Genomic DNA, 26,739 nt, shown 5'->3' with positions numbered 1-26,739 from the left:
CTGCCAGCTGCCCGGGCATTCCCTAATGGCAGGTTAGGAACTCCTTTCAAGGCTGCTGCAGTGTCTGTGGACAGTGCTGGAGGGACTGAATCACACCCTCAGTGACTTCTCTAAGGGCTTTTGCTCCTCTGTGTTACCTGGGCTGTTTGTTACAGTACAGGTTTTTGGTAGGATGAGATCCATTTTGTTCTGTGCTTGTGTCCCTCCTTGCTGGCTTTATCTAAGCAAACTGGTACTTCGAGCTTGTACATTTATCTGTGCCAGCCAACGTACACAGAGGGTGATCTCTACATAAAGAAGAGACTACTGCAAACCTTCCGTTCATTTCCCCCGTTTCATAAATAGGGATAACAATTCTGAGCAACACCAAGCATGAAGATGGTCTCCGCACCAAGGTTTTACTGGGAGGTTTTTTAAGAGCTCCCACTGTTGGCACCCATAAGCTGTGCTGTGCAGTCAGAAAGTACCAAATGTCTGTTGTCAGAGGTGACTAATTGTGTTAAACATCAACTGCAGATAAAAATACTCTTCAAAAAGCAGGAGATGTCTTAAGTAAGACAAATTACTAATGGCTTTTGACAGTATAGCCTAACGTACCACCTAACATTCTGGAGAATTTTTTTCCTTCCAGCATGCTGGCGTAATACATCACCCTGAATTCAAGTACTGAAGCTGGTGTTTTTAATACAGTTTCATCCTTTTGTAGGTTGACTTCAGTGAGTACTTGATGACAGGCAGGCTGAGAATAAACAAAACCAGCAAAATTCAACACAGGAACCATTCCTCCTTCCTGAGCTGTCCAAAACAAAAGAAAATCCCAACCACTGTTTGAGTTGGGGACGCTTTACAAAAAAGAGCAGGAGAGGAACAATTCAAGAGTGTGTAGAAGTGCTGCAGCAACAGTTTTAATCAGGATGGCATGACAGCGTGGTCGCTCTGATGGCAATGGGGATGTCACCTTTGACTTCAGCAGCCAGACTGATACCTGGCAAGTGCTTCTACTATTTCAGAGGGGGTGAAAGGCTAGGAGTGATCTACTGAATCATCCCACCTCTAGTGAGGAAATGTTTTAATCCATGATAAGCAAAATCCTCTTAGAGAACCTACACTTCCAAAATATATTCTAGAAGCAAGCAAGAATTGAGGTATTAGAAAATGAGCAGGAAGAAGAAACAGCAAGTAAAAACTTTATGGGCTCAAGACTTTACCTGGTAATGTTGATTCTGAATCAGGTTGTCTGCGTGCCGTTCCTGGAAAGAGAAAGGCACAGATATGTTACCTGTTTAGTCCTGTCTTTAGAGCTCCTGATGGCTCTTAGCAGGTAATGATCCAGCAGCCTGCTACTGCACTAGCAGAGCAATGGCCCTCACAATCCTGAACACGCACAAGCACCCTCGAAAAATGAAGTATAAACCCACGCAGCTCCTTACTGTGAACGTTTTGAGGTTTTCATGCCTCTTCTGTTCATTGTCAGAGTCATTTCCTGGGCACAGCTGATTGTGAATCCACTTGCAAAGGTACCAAACTGACTTGGGACTCGGGACAATGTTAAAAGGAGGTGGCAGAGTGGCACCCTCATCAAAGTAACTCATCCAGAGCTTCGTCCGTGCAAACTTCCACTCAATATCTGCATGGTCCTATGAGAGAAGGAAAGAGACTATCAACAGCTTCAGGCAGGCTTTCCTGGCACAAATGCCCATGGCTGAGGAGGTTATGTGAGCAATAAAGGATTTCTCCAGCTGCAGACAAAGCAGTATCGCTTCTTCCATCTCCCTTGCTTGCAGGTGTAGTTAAAAAAAAAAAAAAAAAAATCAGTGTGACATGTAGCTAGAGTGTAAAAATACCAATCACTGAGAAATGAGATGATAGCAATATTACACAAAAATAATTTCACATGCTAAAGCCTGGCTTCATCCTTTAGAGGTTGTGCTTATTAGTTCGCCAATACAAGAAGCAAGAAAACACATTTCTTATTTTGCTTTTTGCTAGCACTTTTATTATCACAGATTGTTGTTTCTCATGTCCAAATCCAATGAATTCTCACATTCTTCCCTGGAAAAAGATATTTCATGGTGTTTTTTGATTTCGTTTCTTTTTTATAGCATCCATTAATTCAGCTCTTAGAGGGAAGTAACACATTTTATGCGTGCCATATTTTAAATCTTGCCTCTGCGTTATCCTTACATAAAACAGGAGACATATTACTGTTTGGTTTCTGGGTATTTTTCATTTATATTATCACCATGCTAGCTTGCTGTGCTCTAGTCTTTTTCATGCCAACCAAGTAAAGGGGGAAAGTTAACAGCATCATTTTCCAGCTGCACAGATAGGCACACAGTCCATACAGTCACCAGGAAAGGAATACTGAGTCTATACAAGAGACTGACCTTACAGACTGCAAAATGGTGATCCCCAAATCAAGCTATTTGCAGTCTAGTCTGTGGAGTCAACAGGCTGTCCTGCCCAGTAACAAACTGCATATTCCCTTCAACATCAGGGCAGAGACATCTACCTACAGCCTGGATTCAGAGAGATACTGCAGCTATTCAAAACGGATTTCAGGCTGTTTCATACTAGTCTTAAAAAATGCCACCATTTTGTATGTTCTGCAGAAATTCTGACATTAGACAGAAAAGGAAGGAAATAGTTTGAAGCCTTCAAGCCAAGCAATACTGAACACAGCTTATAATCGTACACTGAATTTAAATGGTAAATTTGTGTATTGTTGTCATTGCAGAGTATAGTGCTAAGCTGATGGTTATGACATTTTAGCTGTTCAGCATTTACACTAACGGTATCTGACATGAGATTAAACCAAAGCCGTGATGATTTAGGCTAAGTAACAGCACAAGGTAGGAGAAAAGGACAATGCAGGATTTTAAGGTTCTGAGGAGATTTCAGCCAGGTTGGAACAAGCAGCCCTCTTGAGTCAAGGATGCTGAGCTGCAGGGCAGCAGCTCTCAGAAACAAGCAGCGATGTGTAGGACAGGGAGTTCAATAAAATATGGCTGAACATCATGCCCCAAAAATTACTACACTGGCTTTCTGGCTACGCTCCAGTGCTCTGACATGGGTAAAATACGCTTACATTTTGACAGTGAGGTGCAGCTGAACTCCATTTTAGTAGCGTATTCAAATTATGTGCAGCTCTCAATTTAAAAAGACTTCCTCAGTGGCCCAGGAGCACATTTGTCTCTGCAGATGGTCTGAATCAGCCCAGAACACTACTATCCCCTGCCAGCTTACCAAAAGGGCTGTTTTCAAGCTGTAGGTAGACTCAGAGAAGCAGCCTGCCATGCTCCTGTTTACCTCATACACTATCAGACCCCATAAGCAGGGAAATTGCAGTATCCCCATGAAGCATTAGAAGCTAATGTTGGTGGAAATGATGTTCCAGGTAGTAAAAAATGCAGTTTGCAGCAGTAGAAATAACTGCCACCCCCCAAAAAAAATTTTTTTTGCTAATTTTTTCTTCATTTAGCTCTACCTGCAGGCCGCAGCAAGCTCAGCAGAGCAGGACAAGCTGGTGTCAGGCAGCTGCTGTTCTTCCTTCCCAGACTCTGGGTTAGTGCTCTGAGCTCCACAGCCAGCCCACAGGATGACTCCTGCCTAATAACTGCTCACAGTTAAAGGCAGAGCTGTCCCAGCCTCTTCCAGAAGCAGGGCTAGCTGCTCCCTGCTCAATCCTAAAGCCTCGCTCGTGCCCATCTTCCTACCTGAATGTTTCCTGGTCTGGGCAACTTCAGTTGAAACAGTCTTCGGAAGAAGAATGACTGGCATCACACGCTAAGTGAGCCAAGGGGCCCCTGGGGAGGGCATGCTGTCTGCAACGGAGGCAGGAGATCAAACCTCCCTTGGCAGAGAAGGGGTGCGTTGCTGGTTCATGCATCTAAAGCCTTTCGTAGGGGAACAGCTGCGTGAGACCAGCATTGAGTTATTCAGCCCAACTGTGAGTAAGCCTTTCTCGGGGTGTGCAGGAACTACAGACACCTGGCAACACTGATAGCACTATCTGGGGCAGCTGGAGAGTCTAGGGTAAGGCAGTAGCTGAAGGAGAACGCAAAACCCGTTATTTTGGATAGAGACAAGTATATTTAAAGTTCTTTGTCAATACAGAAGTATGTGTAAATGTCCTATTGAGGAGTCAGAAGGGAGAAGGTAGTTTGGAGAAGGCTATAAATCCACCCTTCCCTTCTACAAAGGTCCATCAAATGTCCAGTGTTGGTGGTGGGATCAGGTGTGGTGACTTGGTAGCAATTTCCTTCAGCCCATTATAAAAAGGGCATGTCCTAGGCACCAGCTATTTAGTAGTGGATGTTGGATGCTGTTTGTAGAGGAGGATAAGGCAAATCTGTAGTTTGGGGATTGCAAATTAGTTTTTCTGCACAGACTGTTTTGGGGTTTTGTTCTTCCATTTTAAAATAGCTTAAGGGGACTACGTGGGCTTGACTAGGGGCTAAATGCAGGTGTGGGGCTGTGCTGGGAAACGTAGCAGGAGTTTCTCATTGGGGAAGTTTTGTGGTTGGTCTGAACAAATCCCTGTTGATCTAAATGTGTCTGTGGGTGAGGCTGGTGGATGCTGGCTTCAGCCCCACCTGTATTTGTTCCTGTGCAGTCTCAGTCAACAGGTGCAATATAACCTCTCTTACTAGACCCTCTGTACAAAGCTCAAAGTATCTTTTCTTTCTCTCTTTTCTGCCGCTGTGAATTCCCTAGGGTTTATAAACTCTGCCTGTCTCAATTACTCACCTTGATGTTCTGAGAACCTGAGAAAATCAGATGAGAGCTCCTGGCAGCAGTTTTGTGTTGGAAATATATAGCAAAGAGACATTTCAATTTTACTGAGAATGTCTTTGTGTGCCAGGAAACCACCATTTTCTTGGTTAGAGCTCTCTTTAGTGCTGTAAGTAGTGAAATCTGTACACAAAACTGCTACTTTCCTAACTCTCCTCCCTGTGTTGAGTACCAGGAGTACCATGCTTCAGCAATCATTCGATACCCAATTCAAACCTGAAGCACTCGTGAGTTATAACCAGTACCTGAGTCATTGCATGGGCTGTGAACGTGGCCCAGTGGACCACCAGACCTGCTGCAGGTTTTTGGTGCGTCTCCCCAGTGACTGCAGGCCATTTGGCAAGATTTACATTTTTGAGAGCTGCCTGAGTCTGAGCCTGCTTTGCATCAGAGCTGTTGCAAAGACTGCACGTAGGTGAATACTCAAAGCGAGCTCCTGAATACCAATACAGTGAGAGTTCAACCCGAAGGCCGTTCCCTTGCTCAGCCTGGGCCTGGCCACCACGCACCCTGCAAAGCTACGCAGCGATGGACAAGCCCGGACCTCCTGCTGGGATGCTCAGTGCTACCTGCAGCGGTGCTGCGCCAGCCGCTGATTTACAGAGATGCGTCGCAGGAGATGGCGTGTGGGAGCCTGCTCCCAGGGACGGCCAGCACGGACGTAACCCTGGGAGGCGTCAGGAGAAGTGGGTTTCCCGAGAGAGAGGAGAGGAGGAAGCGCAGGGGCACGTGCCAAGGGGAGCTCGGCGCGCGAGGTGTGCCCTGCAGCGCTCCGCCACGGCAAGGGGCTTCAAGCAGATCCACTGCGCAGTGAGGACAGGATCCTCGCGGACCTGTGCTGTCTCATACAATGTTCTTAGACTACAACTGTTTGGTAACATTCATAATAAGCTAAAGAAACATATCCACTAGCTTTGGAAGTGTGACCTTGTTGCTTTAGGAATTTAAATCCAAGTTTGGATTCCACTGTCCTCTCTTTGAGCTTCTGCTGCTCTTGCCCTTGTTCTTGTCACCATTTTCTTTCAAGCACTGCTCATCATTTCAGCTATAAAACACTCCTTAAGAGGGCCGAGCCCTCAAGCTCAAAGAACACATGAACTCAAAGAAACCAGCACTCGGCTTCTCTGTGAGAAAAAAAACTGTATCACTTACTATCACAATGCGAATGTGTCATACTGGCCACATAATCCTCTTGCAAATCTCTGCCATTTGAAGTGAGAATTAATCTCCCATAAAGATTTCCCCGTGGGATCGCTGAAGCCATCTTACTGTAGCAGTTGTGAGGATTTTCTAATTCAGTCAAAGTGATGTATTCACAGATGTGCCAGATTTTAAATAATTACCTGCTACACTAATTATCCAGGATAATTCAAGCATTAATCTCCATCTTCATCTCTGTGTAGAAAATCTGTTGTTTACACTTTGTGAAATGTTTTCTATAAAGATTTCCATCACCATCTCCTTGCTGGGCCATATGGTTTAGATCATACTTTGCCAAATAACAGCCAGCTTCTCAGCTGGTACTGACCCAGCCAGCAGACCCCAGTGATGGAAGACAGTTTCAGGTCTCTGTATGAGATGGCTACCACTGCTGCAGCCTCTAGGTTCCTCAACCTCTTCATGTGTTTAGTATTTCAGCTCCCTTGTGGCTGGAAAGCTGATGGAGGAAAACACTGTTACTTTTAACTTAGCACAGAGGAGCTGAAGCACAGGGCTGTCCCGTGGGAAGCCTGTGGCAAATCAGGGCACAGGAGCTTAATCTCGTGACTCTCGATTTAGCTCCCTGAAAGCACTGGGATAGTCCTGAGTTTACATTAGCTCAGGGCCGATAGGCTGAAATGGATTATGGCAGCTCCCTGCGCTCTGCTGCTGCACACTGTGGTTAGCTCTGGATTAGGCTGGTGCAGAGCCATGGTACAAACACTCAGCTAAAACATAATGCTGAGGTGATGGTAATGCTCAGCAGCCTGGCACTCTTGAGATCTTCAAACTTTCCCACTGTGAAACAATCACAAGATAATCAGTTACTTAAGCTCTTCTACGCTACACAGAGCTGCACAAGGGCTTCTGCCCCTTCCTCTAAGTGTGTTCCTGGGATGCAAATCCTCCCCACGCCCATTTGGAAAGAATAATGTATAAAGATATCTAGCGTCTTTCTAGCTGGCACAAAAAGGGCTGTGTGTGCCTTTCTTGTGTTTTATTATACAGCAGTCAGTGGGCTAAGCTGGAAATCAGGCTGCTGCCTGTCAGATGCAGATATAGATGGCTGTGACAATGCCCTCAGGACCGGGCTGTCTGGCCGTGGCTGAGTCGGGAAGCCTTCCCGTTATGCCGGGAATGCTGGCAGAAGCCGGCATGATTTCTACATCAGGAGTAGCAGGACTGCTGTCTGCTGCTGTCCCAGGAGGTGCCAGCAGCAGCCCCACAAGATTACGAAGTGCCCAAGCTGTAGTACCTTCCTCCAGGAAGGAAGGAGGAGATGCAGCATTCGCCTTTAAAATGCGCTCGCTGACATATCTATCTTACTTGCAGCCTATGCAGCAGGGGGGCACGTTGCCCGAGAGGCGCAGGAACTTCAAACGTGCTTTTTTTGCCGTGTAATTAGCTGCGCTGTGAAGTACAGAAGTCATTAAATGCTATTTAGTGTATTTCTATCTCACGTGCCTCTTTATTGCTCATTGCAAAACTCAGAGCAGGAAACAGCACAGAAAATATATCAGCAACGGCTTTCAAGCAGGCTAGCACAAGAACTACACCCTTGTGTGTCCTGAACAGAAAGCATTACAGAAAGAGGGTCAGGAGAAAGTTAATCTTTACAGAACCTGACACAGACAACTCTTGTGCAGTTTCAGAGCTGTTAATTTTGTAATATGTGTTGGGCAAACTGGTAATAACATCAGCAGAGCTTGGGGGTTTAATGACAAGCTCAGAGAAGCAAGCAGCAAAAATCCAAGCAGGCTATTTGAGGTAAATGATGCTTAATATTTTTCAAAGAAAAATATGTCATAGAAAGAAAAAAAAGTCTATGAGAAAAATCAGGGACCTACAAAGGCAATTAATGCATAGGTAATTCAGCTGCAGTTCACAACAAATGACTTTGCTTTCAAAGCTGGGGATGACATACTGAAGGATAAGAACTTAATAGGATCAATCTCAAAAATAATACAAGAAAAATTACTAAAGGAGGACAATCTAGCATTAGAAAAAGCAATTAGAACAGTTGGGGAATGAGACAGCCAGAGAGGAGATGAAAGTACTGTCTAGCACAAAATCACATGCTGCACTGGGTAAAGCAAACGAAGTCCTGACCAGCAACCAGACATTCACACCAGGGAAGCTGCAGCGGCCCCGCGCCAACCACACATGGCTTTGAAGAGGCAATACCCAGGGGAGAAAAAGCCCACGGCAGATGCAAACCAGCACATACATAGCGAAAGAGCGCTCCAATATGTGGGAAAACACGCCCGGAGAGCCATAAAGCAAACTCCATGCGCCAGCACGCAATGCAGGCAGACGGGCAAGGGCAGGATGTGCAGCGCAAGAAGGGAGAGCTGCTCCCCAGGCAGCAGCTCAGCTGGGGATGCGGGGCACCTTCTGGTTCCAGCACAGAAAAGGATGTTCATGAAGCATAGGCAGGTCCTGAAGAAAGACTCATAAATAAATACCAGCACTGGGATACGAGAAAAGTGAATTCTTGGGCCAGGGTACAGGTAAAGACTTGATTTCAGAAAAGAGCTATCCTTATCTGCTAAGAGGCAGAAGGCAGCAAGGCCCTTAGGTGAGGAAATCAAACAGAGCACAAGGGAGAAAAAACCCCAAATCTAAATTTTTACATAGCAGAAATTTCAGATAAGCCATCAATGGGATTGCAAGCCTTAAAAACTTGAAAGCTGTATGAAGATCCCAGTCATGGTAGAGCCCAAAAAAGAACACACTGTAACAGAGGAAGTTAGGAAAAGCTTCGTTAATTTTGCAGTGTCCGAGGTCCATCACTTCAAACAGATCAAGGGAATGGCCAGTTCAGCATCAACAAGACATATACCACAGCAACTGCATTTTATAATAAGATGGATAAAAGACTCCATCTTTGGAGCATAGCCGAAGAGGCTCTGAAATCATGGAAACTATGGAAATGGGGTAGGTCACTGGCTGCAATGGAAAAGAAAACTGCTAATGGCTTCTGAATACACAAGGTCAAGCAAAGAGCATGGGCATTCACTCCTGAGTGACTCCACAGCCACAGCAGACCTATTAGATGAGCTGCTGCACTGGCCATTGCTTCCCCAGAATGGATGTCCATACTGCGAGTTGGCTGATTTTCCCAGCTCTGGGGAATCAGTTTGTTTGTACTTGGAAAATGCATGCTTTAGCATCTCTGCTATTTATATCTTCTATGTGCAGAATATATTCATAATTAACATTTTTATTATAGCTTGCAATGCGCGACATTCCACAATGCATTTAGGTTATATATATCAATTACCTTTCATCTCCCATCAGCATATTGGATGGAAACAACGATAGCTAATGAGAAGGCCAGGGAATATTATATTTGAGACACACAGAGAACTGTGGACTGTGCTGGTTTTAGTGCAGTTGAATTACTTAAACTGACACCTTTTTTTTTCTTCAGTCATATTCCAGCAAAGTTCAGTTTTTATTTTAATAGTCAAATAAATCAGATCAGTAGGAAGGTCATGCAGACAAACAGTTCTCTAAAAAAGCCTCAGCAGGAGGAAACAATGAGAAGGATATCACTGAGGCTTTGTTCTTCCTACCATCCATTCTCTCTCCTTTATCACTGCCTGATAAGAGCCTCTTTTCATGCTGAAAGTCAGAGAGATAAGGTGCATCTGTGCTGATAATGTTAACTACCTCCAGCCAGGTCAAAATCAAGTAATTCACACATACCTGTAGAGAAACGGTGGGCTGAGAAGGTATGTCTAACGCAAAGTGCTTAAATGTTGATGACTCTGTTAGTACCATGGCAAAAAGAAAAAGAAAACAAGAGCTTTGCCTCATTTCTACTTGTACTATGTCCAGAATATTATCTTTGATTTTTTTTCTGCAGAGCTGGTCAGCCTGGGATTTGACTCTTCCATGGAAGAAATGTCTTGAAGTTTATTGCTGGACTGGTAGGAGCCAGATACAAAGGAAAATCAGGTACTTCTCTGTAGCCCTCTATTTATTTCTTGGTTTGTTTTTTTTGGTTTTTTTCCAAGAGAAATTAGTCCCAAGAAGAAAAATCCCAGTTTGGATCCACATGTGAATTTCAGATCCCAGGATCCAGTCTGTGCCATTGTAAGGATGTGATTTTAGCTGGGAAATGTGATGTCAGCTGCGAAAAAGGTATTTAAAGGTCTAACAGTTTATTTAATGTGTTATTTAGGGCCATTTGTAACTTTTAGATCTGAGCTCTGATTATGAATAATCACAAAGCACATTTGATAGTCTTTGCTGCTGACTCCTATGCTACAAAAATATCTACCAGAATATCTGGTCATATCGAGCTGACCAAAAGGGTAATAACACAGTAAATTCATTACTGGTCTGACCCTGGGAGCTGTTTTCATGTGTTGCTGGAATTTCCCTGAATCAAAGCTCTGAGACTCACTGTATCTCCTTCGGCTTTACAACCTTTTTATGCACATATATACACAGCCCTTATATCCCTTCCTCAAGTAACGAAAAGAATAAAATTATCATTCTCAATCTTCCATAGTTAAGCAATGAAACCGTGTACATGTATTCAGGTACCAAATGCTTTAGTGTTTTGCTCTTTTATGACTGGTCATAAAGTGCCTTTCCTCAGCGAAGGAGTGGAGCTGGACTATGTCTTTTACTGAGTCTGTAAAGGTCATAGCACCAGTGGGAAAAGCAGGTGCCCGACACCTCTGGAAGTCAGCCTGCCTGCATAGTCACTTAAATGCAATGCATGAGCTTAGCTGCCAAAAATAGAAAAATTGCTCAAAAATGAAAAATCCTTGCTAAACATCCCCATCATTTAAATATATCCTTGAGCCAAAAGGAAGGGAACCATTATAAATGTATGAGATTGCTCAAGTCTCTAAGTGAATCTTGAGCCGTGCAGATAGCACCGATTCAGGAGACGAAGCCCCTGTTTCCTTCCCCAGATTCTGAAAGCAGGGTCTGCACCTGAGGAGCTGTGGGGGACTGGACCGGAGAACAGAAGTGCAGACGAGGAGCCACAGCTCAGCATCCAGGTTATTAGACATCTTCCCATTTAATTGGATAGAGTTGTATGTATCCTGTTTCACCTCTATAATCAGCATCAACTTATTTGCTAGATTGCAGCGTGTTGAAAAGGGAATTGGTGAAGCATTGGCATCTAAAAGGTCATGTTTCAGAGGATTCTTAATATAGCTGTTCCCATTGCTCAATATCAGGTGAAAGCTCTTCCCAGATAAATCCCTTTTAGTTTTTCACTGCTTTTTCCTCAGTAATATTTTTCCTTTATCTTTCACTCTTCCTCTTTTCTTCTGCCTTTTTAACAGAAGTCCCCTCGACGCAGAAGCACAAGATAATGCTAATTGAGCTTGTCAGGCCTAAATAAAAGATGGGATAATGCAGGGGGCTGCAACCTACGTGGTTCCATCTGGATACTTCAACTTCTATCATGTAGCAAGAACAAACCTTGCTGCGCTGCCTCGCACGTAATGGGCAGAGAATTATTGACCTGTCATGCGGGGCACTGGTGTGTTAACTACACCAAAGAAAACAGAACCCACCCATACAAATGCCAGCAAATTCCCTGTAATATCTTAAATCAGCCAGGGGTCATCTACAGATTGCAAGCTCATCTTTTTTACTTAAATGTAATGTTTCTGCTCCTCTGAGTAAGCGCTGGAGTGGTTTGGCCATGGTGGTACACAGAGTCAGATAAATATCAGGGTTTTCAAAGATTAACAACAACAGAAAGGATTAACCTTCTGATCCTGCTGACAAGACTTGTATGAGCAGGAGTTTGCAGGATTGGGCCCTAGGATGGAGAATTAGCTTTGTCTCGTCTAACAACAGAAGAAAGATGCAGCATGTGAAGCCAGAGCACATCAAGTGCTTCCCTTCAGAGGCTCTACAAACACCCGATGAATATTAACAACTTGATTCAAGTCCATGGGTTATATGTAATTAGGCCAAAGCCAGCAAAAAGACAAACAGTTCTACACCTTCAAATGAATACTTTAGCTTGCTAACAAAAAGCAATTAAGCTGCCTGCCAGTCTAGAGCAAGGCTCCAGGGCTAATTTCACGCACAGGCCTCTCGCTGTATGGTAGCATCACAGCACACCACTGCTGCAACGTATCTCCCTTCACTTTCAAAGAAAAATCTGCTGGCAGTCCCCCACATCCAGTCACAAGCTCCAGAGAGAGCACCCAGCCTTGGGAATCAATCCCACTCCTCTGAAGATGTGCTACCCAGGCGGGAACTAGGGAGCAGGGATCTAGCATTTCTCGACATGTATCACACTCCGTGGGGAAATATAACAGAAATCTGCCTGTCCAAATGTCACAAAAGGCACCAAGTAAGTTCAGGAGAATTTGCGATTTCAGTTAATTACTACTGATGACACAGATGAGTTTTGGGAGCGCAGTAATTGAGATTTGGGTAATTACAGTGGCATTGTAGAATGAAGAAAAGACTTGAGTATATTACCTGCACCAGAACACGGGGTCTGCACATGGGCAGTGACCAGCAGGATGTGTATGTTGGTCAGCTGGAGCCCCCGAGAACCATAAAACTGGGTGACAAACAGTGATATTTCATTCAGCCAGCAAACCAAAGAAGAGCCATTTAACCCCCTTTCTGGAGCCCAGTTGTTTTGCTACACCACAAAAAGCTTCAAGAGACATTAATCCCAGATCATATTGGCAACAGGAGTATAACAAGAGCATAATTTAATTTCTGCTGTATGACAGAGTTAAAAAAACAAACACATCTCAATTTCTCCTCAGAAATTCAAATTAATGGTTCTGAAATGGGGCTTGTGAGATGAACACTTCCTGATGCTTTACAGTAGCTTAGATTTGAGTGCCGGATTTGGAGCTGGCCTTCCCTCTACAGGGGGAATATCTACCACCCCAAAGCCTGCCACATGCAGGGACTGTCCAGCTGTGTGTCTTGAACTAAGTTTATTGATGCGTAAAATTCTTCCTTAGCAAAACCACCAAGTAATAACTGTGCAGGTCATGCAAGCAGAGGAAGCACAAAATTTTTTTGACAGTTCTAAGGGTCATAGATCACAGTGGAGAAGAGAATTTCTGCTGCTGTTGTGAATTAAACTGGGTAGCAATTACTGCCATGGTGCTGAGGGAGTTCAACTGGCGCAGCAAACTAGAGGAATTCTTGTTCTTTGTAGATCAAGAAAAGTTTGATACTACTTCCTGGGGGAAATCCAAAGTCATCTTGGAAACAATGTAATAGGGAGCTGAAAGATCCTTATATTCCTCTGTGCTTTAATTTTTAAGCTCTCTACTCTGCAAAAATGGAGAAAATTCCATGTGCAACATCCCTACACTTAAAGTGAAAATCTTCTGAAAGTGGTCACTTATTTTTAGCTGCACATACCAACTATTTCTGTTTACTGTACAGCTTTTGTTTTGCTATGCAAAATAGTTATCATTTTCATTCTCGTCCTCCATAGTATGCGCTAATCCACCCAATTTTATTCCATCATTTAAAACTGCACTCCTAGTTTGGTGTCCAATGTCCTAATTTCTCCAATCCAAACACTGGCAACTCTGTTTCAATTTGGTCATACACTCTACTCCCAGAGATACACTTAAAAAAATTAAACATGCAGCTGTCTTTTGCAGTAACAGCTGTCTGAGATGAACTAAGTTGAAATAATAGACATACGAATCAACAGGCGGATACGAAATACAATACACAAAACAATTTCGTAACTTAATACATACTGCTAGTGAAGTCATTCCAACATCACAGGTACACCATGTATTACGCACTTGAAACTGTAACACCTTCACTTTAATGCACAGAGGTATTAAGCGTTGTTGTACTTTCCTAAAACATCTGAAAGCTGCAAGTGCTTACATCTCTCCTTAATACGTCAGTGGGATGCCTACTGCTGCAGCGCTGTCGCGTGCCACTTATCGCTCTAACTCACCTGGAACTCGGATTATGAGTTCACAGCTCTACAGTTTTCCTCCTGCAGATGGGTCTTAGTTGCCGTTCTTGCATTGATCTTGCTTCCCATTGCTCCTGCAGCGGCAGCGTCAGAACTGTTGGTACAGTTCCAGTGACTAATTCCTGCATGACTTCCCAGAATATCACGGATGTGTCCATAAGGAACGTGCTTTCAGAAAACACGCGTGATTGCTAATTCCCTGCAAAATATACCTGTACCCTAGGACCCCCAGTAACACCCACTATCACATTGTTTTGAAGAAATTACAAACTGGCAGAAGGATTGTATAACTTCAGATGCAGCCAAGTGGCAATCCTGTGAGAAATAGCCTATGACATAAAGTGTCCTCATTACCCACTCTGTTACTTTCTGCCACTTACGAATGATGGACCCATCTGGCTACTCTCACATAAGTTCCATTGTCCTTCCTCGTGTCATCGTGACATATTCCTCTTCTATTCATCAGGTGATGGTATTTCTGTCACGTCTGGAAAGGTATTGAGATGAGAGACCCAGCAGTGCATAACATCCAGTTGCATTCTGTGCTGCTTGTATAGAACATTCTGACCTTCACATATTGAAATGGCGCAAAGCGTATGGAAATTGTGTGCATTTGGATTTTGTTTGCTTTGTCAGTGAAACATAGTGTCTCCCATAACCAGCTCTTGACAATGGTTTGGCAAAAGAGAAAAATGGGCTGTATGAAAAAAATCAATATTGAAACTGCTTCAGGGTAGCCCTAGAAAAATGTATTTATTGAAGTCTGAAATAACTTAGTAAAAAACCAACAAAATTATGGCAGAAGAATTCTTCCTTCTGTGAGTCAGAAATCACTCAAAGCTGTGTGGAGGTTTTACTCTTTGCTTGCCTTGCTCTGTCTTCCACAGATACCCTGTGGTTTCATGCTGTGTGCCTACAGTGCTTAATTAACTACCAAGCCCTAACCCCCATACTCGGGAGACACAATGAAGAGCAAAGAGCGAGCAGCTTAGATTCTCCTTTCTCTAACCTCACAGCAGAAATTCACATATATATGAGACAATGGAGAAAAACTAACCTGAAGAGTAACTGCTACAAATGCATTAACGTATTTGTCCCCGAAAAAAAGGAGGCGAGAAAGACTGTTTGCATTGCAGCAGTGCCACTGTCTCATTAACAAGTGGAATTAATTAAGATGTCCTGACCACTCCACTGCAGGGAAATCGACAAGCAGAGATGCACTCTCATCCCTGACGTCTAGCTCATTTTATTTCTCTGCAGAGTCCTGCACATGGCAGAAGATTTCCTACTGATGTGTTTGAGGAGAAGACCTCCACCCCACTCCAAGGGCTTCTTGGTCCTTTCCCCTCCTCCCTCCCTGGAATGCTGTCATTCCGTGTGTATTCAATGTAATATAAATACCAGGAGGAAGAAATGCTCAGTCTGGCAACCAGTCTACTGTGATTCAGAAAGGGGTAGACCTGATTACAGGAGGTTAAAAAATGACCCACAGTTGTAAAGCTCAACATTTATTAATGAGTTGTTTTCTTCAGGGAAAAGATTAATTGATGTTTGCCCTTAGAAGACACATGAAGAAAACTTATCCCTGACAGAATGCTGTGAGCATGCAGAAATAGTAGCTTCAAAAAACAAGCTGCATGCACTGTACAAGAAGAGGCTGGAAGTGACTGCCTCTTGCCTTCCCAAGAAATGTCACTGCTCTCAGTAGCAATTGCAATATGACAGCTTAAATGACAAAGTATCCTGTAGCATTTTCACTGTCATTCTTCTGAGTAGGGGGCTCACGCTGCATGCTGAATTGCCTGTTATGCCTAGGTTAACTGGTGAGTTCAGTCCTTTACCCTCAGGTCTCTCACAAGCACACTTTCTGATGGAGCAATTCACTGTTCCCAACTGCTCCATACACAAAACATTAATACAGCAGTCCGCTCTGGACCATTCACTTCAGTTAATTGTTATGATGGGTTTCTCTAAGTCATGCGGGATTGTTTGTAATGTGTCATTGCATCACTCAAATTATTCAGGGAAAAGAATGATGAGTGGTTTGTATCCCAGTGAATAGCAAATACTGCTATTCTTATGCCAATCTTAGGTTTGGGCTTTGTGTCAGTGACAAGCCTATTTGATGACAACAAAGGAAGGGGAATGGGAGAAAATGGCCAAGGAGCATATCTTTGTTTTCTGCCCCTCATTCCAGTCTCCCTGGAATGTGAGGAGTAGCACTAAACAAAGAGAAAGCACTTAAAGCATTGAAACAGACTGATAAAGCAGCGATGCCTTTGTGATAAGCTGCTTTTCTGCTCATTTGGAAGGTCAATGGTCTAGTTTTTCTCATACTTTTTAACGTGATAAAGATCAGATGTCCAAAAGTATCACCGATTTGATTGGGTCTGTGCTCAGTTTGACTAGATAACTAAATTTAGGAGCCACTTGAATCAGCAGATGATCAACAGCAGCTGTGGAACCTGTTCAAGCAGACAACTCGATCCTTTCCTCTGTGTGCTTTAGCCAGGAAAGGAGCTCACCCATACGTTTCCCCAGAGATTTGTCCAGGAAGTTGGGAATGGAAATAGTAGGGGAGCTGGTGCTGGTTCTTTTTTTCCTCTGTTTTATCCTCCATCTTCTAGAGTAAATCCAAGAGTCATCCAAAGCAGAGAAGGAAGTCTGTGCTCTGCCTGTACTTCTGAGTGACCAGCTGAGGACACAAATGACTTTCCTAACTCCTGTTTGTGTTCACAGATGATGTAACACTTCATCACCTCACTATCTCTAAACCTATCAAACTGGAAAGCAAGTGGCCACTGGTTTATCTTAAGTACCATGCACACAAGATTTAGCTTCTTTCCATACTGTTTCTGTGTAGTTTACCTGAAGAACCTTAAAATGCAGAGCACGCTGCTTTAGTTTTCAATCTGTTGACAAATTTAATCATCAATGTACAGATTAGCTTTTAGGTACACAGAATGAGATTACAGTAGAGAGACCAGTTTTGAACATTCAAATGAAGGTAAAGTTAAGTTTGAAACTGGCTCTACAGCCAACTGGCAGCCCTGAGCTGCCTCAGCTCAGATCCGTTCTGCACTGAGGTTACTCAGGAATCTAAGATTATGGGTCTACAGTCAGCTGCCAGGAGACGGCCTGGTGTTACGGATGGAAATGATCTCATTTCAGTGGGAAGACTGTGGAATAAGAAATTACAGGACTGGGCTCCTGACACACACGGTTTCAAATGAGAAAATAGTAATAGGAGAGAAGAAAAAAAAATATATAAAACACCACTGCCGCCCCCCCCCCCCAAATTAAAACCAAACATTAGGAAGCAGTGGGAAGGCTTCCCTTTATATGCCCTCTCTGCTACAAAGTAAATCAGCTGCTAATGACAATGTGATTAGTGAGGTTACTCCACAGAGGAAGACAAGGGCAGATCACAGCTGATAAGCCTTTTCCAGCTAAGAAGCATTACAAACAGAGCAAAAACTCCTCCACAAGCATGATTCAGGCTAGTGAGTAGAAATCCCAACTATCTGCTGTCAAAAACTGGGGGCAGCAGTCTCTAGCATCCCAGAAGATACACACTTGCTATAAGCCAAACAGATGAGGCACACGGAGAAAAATAAAAGCAAGAAGAGAGAGAATGAGATAACTTACGGCAATGAGCTGGTAGGAGTTGTTCATCATGGCTATGAGCATGTTCAGCAGCACAACAAGGGAGATGACATTGTAGGTCCCAAACATAGTGGCCCCAACAAATTCTGTGAACTCATGTCTGGCTTTCACGTTGGTGACATAGAGATTCAGCAGACCGAACACAGACCAGAAGAGTGACTGGAGGGTCTCGAAAAGTCTGCAAATAAAACAAGATTTTTACTTGGCTACCTGACTCTGGAGAATGGAAAACAATGCCTGGTTCAGGCAGTGTTCAGGTGGGCAACATGCAGACATTGGGAGCTGTCGTGGTTTAACCCCAGCCAGCAACTAAACACCACGCAGCTGCTCACTCACTCCCCCCCACCCAGTGGGATGGGGGAGAAAATCAGGAAAAAAAAAGCAAAACCTGTGGGTTGAGATAAGAAAGGTTTAATAGAACAGAAAAGAAGAAACTAATAATGATAATGATAACACTAATAAAATGACAACAGTAATAATGAAAGGATTGGAATGTACAAATGATGCGCAGTGCAATTGCTCACCACCCGCCGACCGACACCCAGCCAGTCCCCAGAGCGGCGATTCCCTGCCCCCACTTCCCCGTTCCTATACTGGATGGGACGTCCGTCCCATGGTATGGAATACACCGTTGGCCAGTTTGGGTCAGGTGCCCTGGCTGTGTCCTGTGCCAACTTCTTGTGCCCCTCCAGCTTTCTCGCTGGCTGGGCATGAGAAGCTGAAAAATCCTTGACTTTAGTCTAAACACTACTGAGCAACAACTGAAAACATCAGTGTGTTATCAACATTCTTCGCATACTGAACTCAAAACATAGCACTGTACCAGCTACTAGGAAGACAGTTAACTCTATCCCAGCTGAAACCAGGACAGGAGCCTGGGACACCACAGAGCTGCTCAGCACAGCCATTTATTCTCCCCAGGAGGCAGTCTGCACTCCAGCCACAGTGACCCATTGGCCAATGCATGTGAGACTTGTGTCACATCAACAACACTTGCTACCTGTCCGAGAGCCCTGTCCGCATCCTTGTGAGATGCAACAACCCTAACTGCCCTGAAGAAACCCAAGGTTCCCTTGCCCACTCTACACACATGGACAGAACAGTCACAATAAATTCCCTCTAATTAAAATTGCCATGCTGTGATACTGCTATAGATATAAACTCTCCTGTTTAATCAGTGCCTGCATCATTAACATGTCTGCAGACTAAACGTTCAGGGATCACATCCCCAAGTACAGCATGACCGTAGTAGTTAAATAGTGCACAACAAGAAGGCACCATGAGGTAGGAGTAGGAGATGCAAGAAACCACGTCCACTCACACGTTTTGCTCTAATATAAGCTGAGAGCTTGCGATTACTTTGGCTGCAAGTGAACCAGGCCAGTGTGCTAAGACCCTGTCTGCTAGCAATGCACATGGCCAAAAATGCTGGTCGCTATGGCTTCTTTGTGCAGCACCTCCCACCCACCACAGTGCAGTGCCCTCAATAGCATGCTGCAACAACTGATCAGTAATGACTCAGATGAAAGAAAGTCATCACATTAATTCAGCTCGAGAGGTTTTCTTCTTTTGAAGTCTTCTTTCCATAGATGAACTAGACCTGACCTCACTGTGCTTTACAGCTGATGAGATCATCCCAGGTCTCTATTTGCTTCAGCCAGAGACAAGTGACCTTTCGCAACCACGTCAAATACATAATCAGCAATCTAAATAATTGCTCTATTTGGGCATCTTTGTTTTGTCTTTCCAAAATATGGCATTTATATCATCCAAAAATGACATTTATATGCCTGTTTAAGAGTTTCCATTTTGGCCTGAGGTCAGTAGATATTTTCAAATGCTCCTAGTAGAAAAATCAATAAAAATAATTCAGGTACTTTACTTGACATACCAGGAATCTGTTCTCCCGGCTTCTCCGGGCATCTGTTCCACAGGTACCCCCATGCTTTATATGGGGATTTAGATTCTTTATATTTTGTGGATGTATTTTCTGTTTTTCACTGGCCAAAATTATGAAGACTCTTTAAAGAAAAAATCCTTTCTCCCAAAAGTCAGGCTGTTTGTTAGATTTATTAAATGAGTGAGTGGTAAAATAAGTATTAACCAAAGAATGCTAAGCAATTGTCTACTAAAAATGGTGCAGTGCTAGCTATCTTTTAACTTATTTTAACTATTAGCAGTAAAAGTACTGATTAGGCTGTAGGCTCAGGGGAGACAGAGGTTCCTGTCATGAAACTGAAATCAAGTCTTAGAAATGATCAGTGTATTGCTCTGAATTCAGAGTATTAAGTAGGAGTATAATTGGGGCCCAGACTAAGGCCAATATATTTACATGTGGAGATGTAGTCCCCCTCGAAAAAGACAGTAACTGGTTTCTGCAACTTTTCATAGAAGTGAGGCTTAGTTACTCTTTCCTAAGTGTTTAATGACAGGCCAGAACCACAATCTCTTTTCACAGTGTTTCAGGTGGGCTCACACCACTTCGGAGAAGCAGCTTTAAAAAAAGAATTTTGGAAATTGTGATTGAGAGACCATCCCCTCCTGCCAAGTGTATTTTAGATCTTAAGCAAACAGGGGAAATCTCAAGGCTCCATCCACCACTCTCCACGGCAACTTAGAGAGAACAAGTGGCCCCCTCTGCCACAGGAACCCTCCTGACCTCCCGCAGTCCCTGGAGAAATGGTCCCAGCGATCTGTGTGACCCTCTGGTGAGAACGACATAGCAGGCAGTAAGGTGTGACTTCCTCCACCCCTTCCTCCTCTTCCTTTCTCTTCTCCCTCCTTCAGTTGCCAGAGTCACAGCAATAAAACATATTTTCAAATTGTCTGCCTAAACAGTAGACGCTCTGCTTTCTAAGGGATGGTGAGGCCAAAGCATAAAACCTTAAATTATTCATGACTTCACCTCATTGCTGTCACAAAGGAATATTACTTTTCCATGATCTGTGTTTGCGATGCAGAAAATTTCCTCACCAAGAAAATATTAAACCCATCCTTTGGGAGTAATAGGAAATAATGCACCAGTAAATAGGTGTCACATTTTAAACAAGCTGTACAAACACGAGTGGCGTCCTGCTTTTCCTTCCCTTACAAAATTAGATCTTATTGTGTGGCTGCCTAGAAATGCTGGTAGGAATCAAATGGTACTGATTGAAAGCTTTTTATACTTATTCTTTCATTAGGGATGAACTATGAGCAAACTTGAGGTAACACCAGCCCTGGCTTGAATTCACTCCAGCCATGCTTGCTCTCCCCAGCCCAACAATACAATTTTCCGTTTTGCAGGTTGCTCGTTCTTAGCCAGTCACCCATGCTGTGCAGCTGCTCAAGGGCCAAATGTCAGCTTGTACTGGGGGTGTTAATAACGACTATTTAAACTTTTAAGAACATGTTAAATAAATTTCTTAAGCAAGTCTCAAACAAAAAGTAACTGCAGAGTGTTCTGTCCCCTGCCAGGAGACCTCAGTCCTAATGGATCCCCTCCCACTGCGATTTTGTTTTAAACAAACCTCTGCCATAAAGGCTGAGCCCCCTCAATTTCCTTTCTGTGCTACATTCTCCTTGGCAGGGGAGAGAAGTGAATGTTAGGGTGGGAGAAATTGTGGTCTGTATTTAAGCTGATCTGCACACTTTCTGTTAAGTGGTTCTGTATCATTTCTAGTTCCCAAGATATTATACCTTCTTACAGACTTGAGAGTCTTTTTTTTTCCTGCTGACCCAACGTTCTTTTTCTTTAGTTAAATCCTGCTGTTGTTTTCTCCACTAACCTGCTGACAGTGAAATCTGTAAAACGACTGATTTGCAATGGAGACAGGTCCAAACCAGAATGCAGAACTGAATACATCTGTTCACCATAGCTCCAGGGAAAGGCAGGCTCTAGTCCTGAACTTTGGGAGTTTGACCCTTCGTGAGCTGGAAGTTGCTACTTAACAAACATTGTGCTTGCCAAACATTTCTCCCTCTGGCTGCTGCATCAATATCAACGTAGATCAAGGAATAGTTTTTGTTATTTAATTCCTCTGCAAGGGCAGCACAACACATTCTGGAGCATGCGAAGCAATTAAAATAGAAAAAAGACTGAAGTCTTTAATTCTGTTTTTCATTAGCACAGTGGAGTTCTATTCACTTCCTCCAGATATAGATGGGTTTAATGAGAAAATTAATCAATCAAGCCTATGGTGTTCCTGCTCTGTAGTGGAAAATGGCAGCACGTCTGGTCTACCAGGTCATGATGCTCTTGTAAGGCTGGACTTTATCCCATGAAAATCCCCCACTTCTTTTAAGGAGGGAGCTCACAGGACAATGTTGGAGCCTTTTCTCTTCCAACCTAGTCATGTGGCCTCAACCATCATCTGCTTTTGATAACAGTGCAAATATGTCACAAATCCTTTCTTAACCTCAAGCCTTCAGCTGAGGAAGGGTGGAGAATTATTGGGCATTATGACAAGTTTTATTTAATTTAGCATAAAGTGGTGGACAACAGTTTTGTTTTGCTTGTTTGCAGGGCGTAGGCCTTTTTCTAGACCGTGCTTTATTTATTTCTCTTCCCATTGTGTTTTAAGTACTGTGCAAGCAGCAAGAACAATTGGGTGGGGGCTGATTATTATAATTATTTCAACTATTAGTAATTAAAACAAATACATCAGAAAGACTATTCATGTTATTTTTCAGCATGTGCTATCTCTTTCAGCCCTGCCAGCTGTCATCACAGCAATTTCCATGCCAACATCTCAGTAAAGTACCAGCATTTCCAGCAAAAAGGATTTTGCTTGGATTTTGGTCTCACCCCACTGCAAGGAAATCAGAGAAACTTGCAACATCATATATGCATAAAAATGGCCCAGGTGAGATTGTTGTTGTTGCTGTATCACATTACTTATTCATACATTTTTTTCATAAGTTTATCCCTTGTTTTCTACATTTTGTTTAGCTTCCCCTCCTTTCCTCCGGAATCAGACAAAACAATTATTATGGCAAAAGGATACTTGCTTTCTCAAATATACTGAAATTGTACATAGCCATAATAAAATTTAAGTTGCAGGATCATCTAGGGAGACCCTGTGGTCCAGAACTAAAACAATTGTCTCCTGCTTCCAGACCTAAATAAAAGTCTTTCTGACAGCAAAGCTCAGCAGAATGTCTGCTCCAGTTAACTCACACCTTTCCTGCATAGTCAACCAGCTAACCTGATATTTGCGAATGAATGAATAAAGGCACTTTCAATGCAGTGACAGACAACAGGCAAAGGCAGGTAAGAAAGGGGACAGTGGAAGTCAACCTTAAAAACAGAAAGGTAAAGGACATCTTACGTGGAGAAGGCATTGTTCTGTTTCTCACATCGGATCCCCTTGCAGTTGTTGGGTTCCTCCGAGGCACTGGTCTCATAATAAAAATAAAGCTGGTTCAGTCCATTGGCAAAAGCCAGAAGCACCAGACAGTAGATAAAAAGGAATTTAAGGATGTCTAGCAGCATGCGTCCCAGAGAAATCTGCAAGGGTCCCAGGTGTGAATTTGCTGTAAACAGGGATATGAGACGCAAGGAACTTAAAATGTTGGATATTGCAAAGAGGGCTTCTGCAATGAGAGTCGGGTGCCACATTTCCCATTCCTCCCTTGGACGAGAACCGTTATACTGAAAGAAATAACAAGGGTATAGAAGTGAATTATCTTGTAATTACTCTGAGATAACTCAAAAAGTCACACCTGCTAATACTAATGCTTCACATATAAATACTAACCAGGTACCGGTGACGCAAGAAGTACTTTTAAACTCTTAAGTCTCAGCTACTGTCAGACTAACATCTGGGATTCAGGATTGAAGCTGACTTGATCAGGGCAGATACTTAGGTTTAATGATGCATTCCTATGGACCCTCCCTACTAGATTATGACCCCCTGATATGGATAGTTGTGGGACCAGCTTTTATTTAGAGGCTTCTGGTATGTTGGCTGTTCTTAGCCTAAATTTAGAAAACAGGCCTTTTAAATGTTGAGTTTACTGTTTGCGGGTTCTTCAGGTCCATGGGTTCATACACAATCTCCTCCTCTTTTACCATTTAAAGGAGTTCAGGTCGGAAATTTCCAATTACCTTTTTTATTTTTCCTCCTAAATATGACTGTACATTCAAAACACTGCACGTTCCAGGAAGAATGCGAGGGAGGGAGAAGGGAGGGAAGAAAGCAAGCAATGAACTGAGCATAAGAAGTGGATGCTTTCCTTCCCTAGTAATCTCAAAAAAAAGTGCCAACAGCCCAGAACCAAAATGGTTTCTTCATATTAATTTTCTTATTAGTTGATTTGTCATGGCAATTTTAAAAGAGTTGCTAAAGCAGAGGTCATAATTACAGCTGAAACATTGGATACATTTGAGTGCATGAATTATAACATTAACTTGGTTTGTAATGTAACTCTAAAAGCAGAAGCATTTTCTGAGCGAAGTGCAGCCAGATGCAAATAGGTAACACAAAAGAGCTGTTGTATAAATGTAACTACACTGGCACGACAGAATGGAGTCGAAGACATTTTAACAGCAAGGAGTAATTGTCCTTTTAACATTTTTCTCTGCTCATTTAACATGTGTAAAAAGGCAAAAATGTACTTAGAATAATATAGCTAATATAGCCAGCGTGTTAGGACTCCTGAAATAATTTTTGTACCTTTTAAAAAGAAATGGTATCAATATCATACTGACAGATGAGTTTGCAGGGACTTTCTACTTAAATCTGAAGGTCCTGTACAGGACCGCACAATTTTTTCAAGGACACAGCTAAAAACAAGTTGATAGTTCAAACTGTTCCTCTGTATGAAGGAGCTGAGACATGATACAAAGGCATTTCAGCATGACCTCCGATTGCTTCTGACATTTCCAAACTGTTCTTCATTGCATGAACATCATGGTCTGAGTCTGTTAACTTGATGTGAAGATGGGTCTTAAAATGTTTACAAACAGGCAGACATGTTAACTTTTTGCCAATATCCAGCAGCGGGGGCGGATAGTTGTGATGGGAAAGCCTCCCCTGCCTAGACAGCAGATTTGCACAGTGGTTAGCAATTCTCTTCTGCATGCTGGCTGGACACAGCAGCCCAGGGGCTCTCTGCTAGGGTTTAGCATAGACTGCATGTAAAGATATGTGAAAAGGTCTTCTGCATCTCACATCTAATTTTAAAGCAACTTGTTAGGGTCATATTTTGGCCCTTTATAAACTGATGGTATATCCTTGCTTGGAAAATAGTAGTGTCTTCAGAGCAGTCCAGCATCATAGAGAAACAGAAGATTTCAGAAGTATCTAATGAAGCTGGGTATCTGGGCAGGCTAGAGTTGTTTGGGGTAGGCATCAGAAGATGAAGATGAAACATAGCAAAGATGTATACAGAATAGTACAAATAAGTTACACCAGGCAGTCACATTTACCCTTCCTCATTACATGATAATTCAATACAGCACATGAAAACTGATTAAGAACGTATTTTCACCCTATAATTAGCCTGAAGATTTCATTGGTATTGGACAATATTAGGGCCAGGTCTTGGAACCAGTCAAATCAAGAAAAAAAAGTCTCCACATAAAAACAAGGATGGAAAACATTAGTGTCAGTATACGATTTATTTTTCTGATATTTGGCAGAAAGCTAAATGTCCATGTAATCCTTTGAAGTTCTAAGAAATGTTAGAATATGGTATATTGGCATATATACCAGCCTTTTCCAGCTCGGGGCTGTTCTATAATTAACAAAAACCTTTGCAAGTCAAAAGGTTTTGAAGCTATTATCATGTTATAAATCCTCATGTTTCAGAGCATACTGCAACCTCTAAGTGACATAGGTCAAAAGGGAACTTCTGTGAGCACACTGTTTCAGAACTACTCCTATATAAGATTTTATGCACCTCTCAGAATTGTCTGACATTGTCCTCATGAGGAACAGACCTTAGATCAGCCAGGTCTAATCCAAGTGGGCCCGATCTGTACACAAACAGATATATTCCTGTAAGCATTCTTTTGTGTGCTGGCATATAGGTCTTTGTAGTTAGCCTGTAAGTTTCTGTAGTTCTTACAGAGTATATAAACAAAGCTGTACTTCCTTTGTATGTGTGGTTTGGCTATGAGTTTATATCTCAGCATGTGACTGTATAATTCTGTGGATGCACAGCTCTTCTAGTAATTTGTGTGTGAGAAAGAACGAGATTGTTAACATTTTAAGATTTGTTCGTGAATCTTATGATTTCCAGCATTTTTTTTTTTTATTGCTCACAGTTTAAAGAACAACCTTTCAAGTCTGTGATTTCCTCACTGCTTCTGAATGTTGGGAGAAAAAAGATGTAATCTGTTCCTGCTTTGATGCTGTTACAGAGCTGCCTCTTCAGGGAACAGCAACTATCTTAAAGCTTTTCCCTTTGAAAAACTAACTCACCGCTATGCAGCCTTTTGGATTTTAAAAAGGCCCCATAGCAGGACTGCTTGCTAAAGAGGTTTTTATAAAAGCCTTGCCATTTTACAGCCAATGAGCTTTGTGAAATTTTCTCTTTTCCTCTCTGCCTGCATACATGCTTGGGTGGGACTAAACAAGGTTGCTTTGGGGAAGTGCTTGTCCCGGTTTTTAGGAGCTGGGCTAAAAGAAGTAGTACCCTTCTACCAGGGCAAAACCAACACAGTAGCACACCAACAATAGAAAGTGCAGAAGTGGCCAAGGAGCAGACTCCAGTTACTTGATTTACACCTGTATAATTATACTAACTGTAGTGAAGTTACTGCTGATTCATACCAAGAAAAGAATCAGGCCAAGCGTGCAGCTCCAACTGAAGTCAAAGAGAGCTACTGCATAAGGAAGTTTGCAGGAGGCCATTTGTGTCTCGTCTGTGTCTTTGAAAAAAGAGAGACAGAAGGAAAGTGCTTCAGGCCATCCTCTGGCTTCAAAACATGTGCATATGCTAACTTGGAGCATCAGAAGTTTATAAATGTGGAAGGTGCTTTTGAGGATGAGCTCTGATGTGCATTCTTACTGTAAATGGAACATGACAGTGAAGAATCTACATGGTGTTAAAGCTCCAGCATGCTCCTTTGTCATTTCCTTGCCTATAGTTTAAAACTCTGTATTGAAGAGAGCAAGTTGACTCCT

At 42.8% G+C, this 26,739-nt stretch overlaps 1 protein-coding gene across 1 annotated transcript in view; it reads right to left on the bottom strand.

Annotated features, from left to right (window-relative positions):
• The window catches only part of TRPC5 (transient receptor potential cation channel subfamily C member 5), a 104,983-nt gene that overhangs the window by 9,494 nt on the left and 68,750 nt on the right, over positions 1-26,739 (bottom strand). Inside the window, exons 6-9 of the mRNA XM_052813894.1 lie at positions 22,936-23,258; positions 17,609-17,804; positions 1,431-1,637; positions 1,209-1,250 (exon numbers count right to left, since the gene is read on the bottom strand). Of these exons, the coding sequence (XP_052669854.1) occupies positions 1,209-1,250; positions 1,431-1,637; positions 17,609-17,804; positions 22,936-23,258 (768 nt within the window). The remainder of the gene's footprint in view (positions 1-1,208; positions 1,251-1,430; positions 1,638-17,608; positions 17,805-22,935; positions 23,259-26,739) is intronic.

The sequence above is a fragment of the Harpia harpyja genome, chromosome 18, assembly GCF_026419915.1.
Source record: "Harpia harpyja isolate bHarHar1 chromosome 18, bHarHar1 primary haplotype, whole genome shotgun sequence".
Taxonomy (NCBI): Eukaryota; Metazoa; Chordata; class Aves; order Accipitriformes; family Accipitridae; genus Harpia; species Harpia harpyja.
This window is presented reverse-complemented; position numbering and strand designations above follow the sequence as displayed.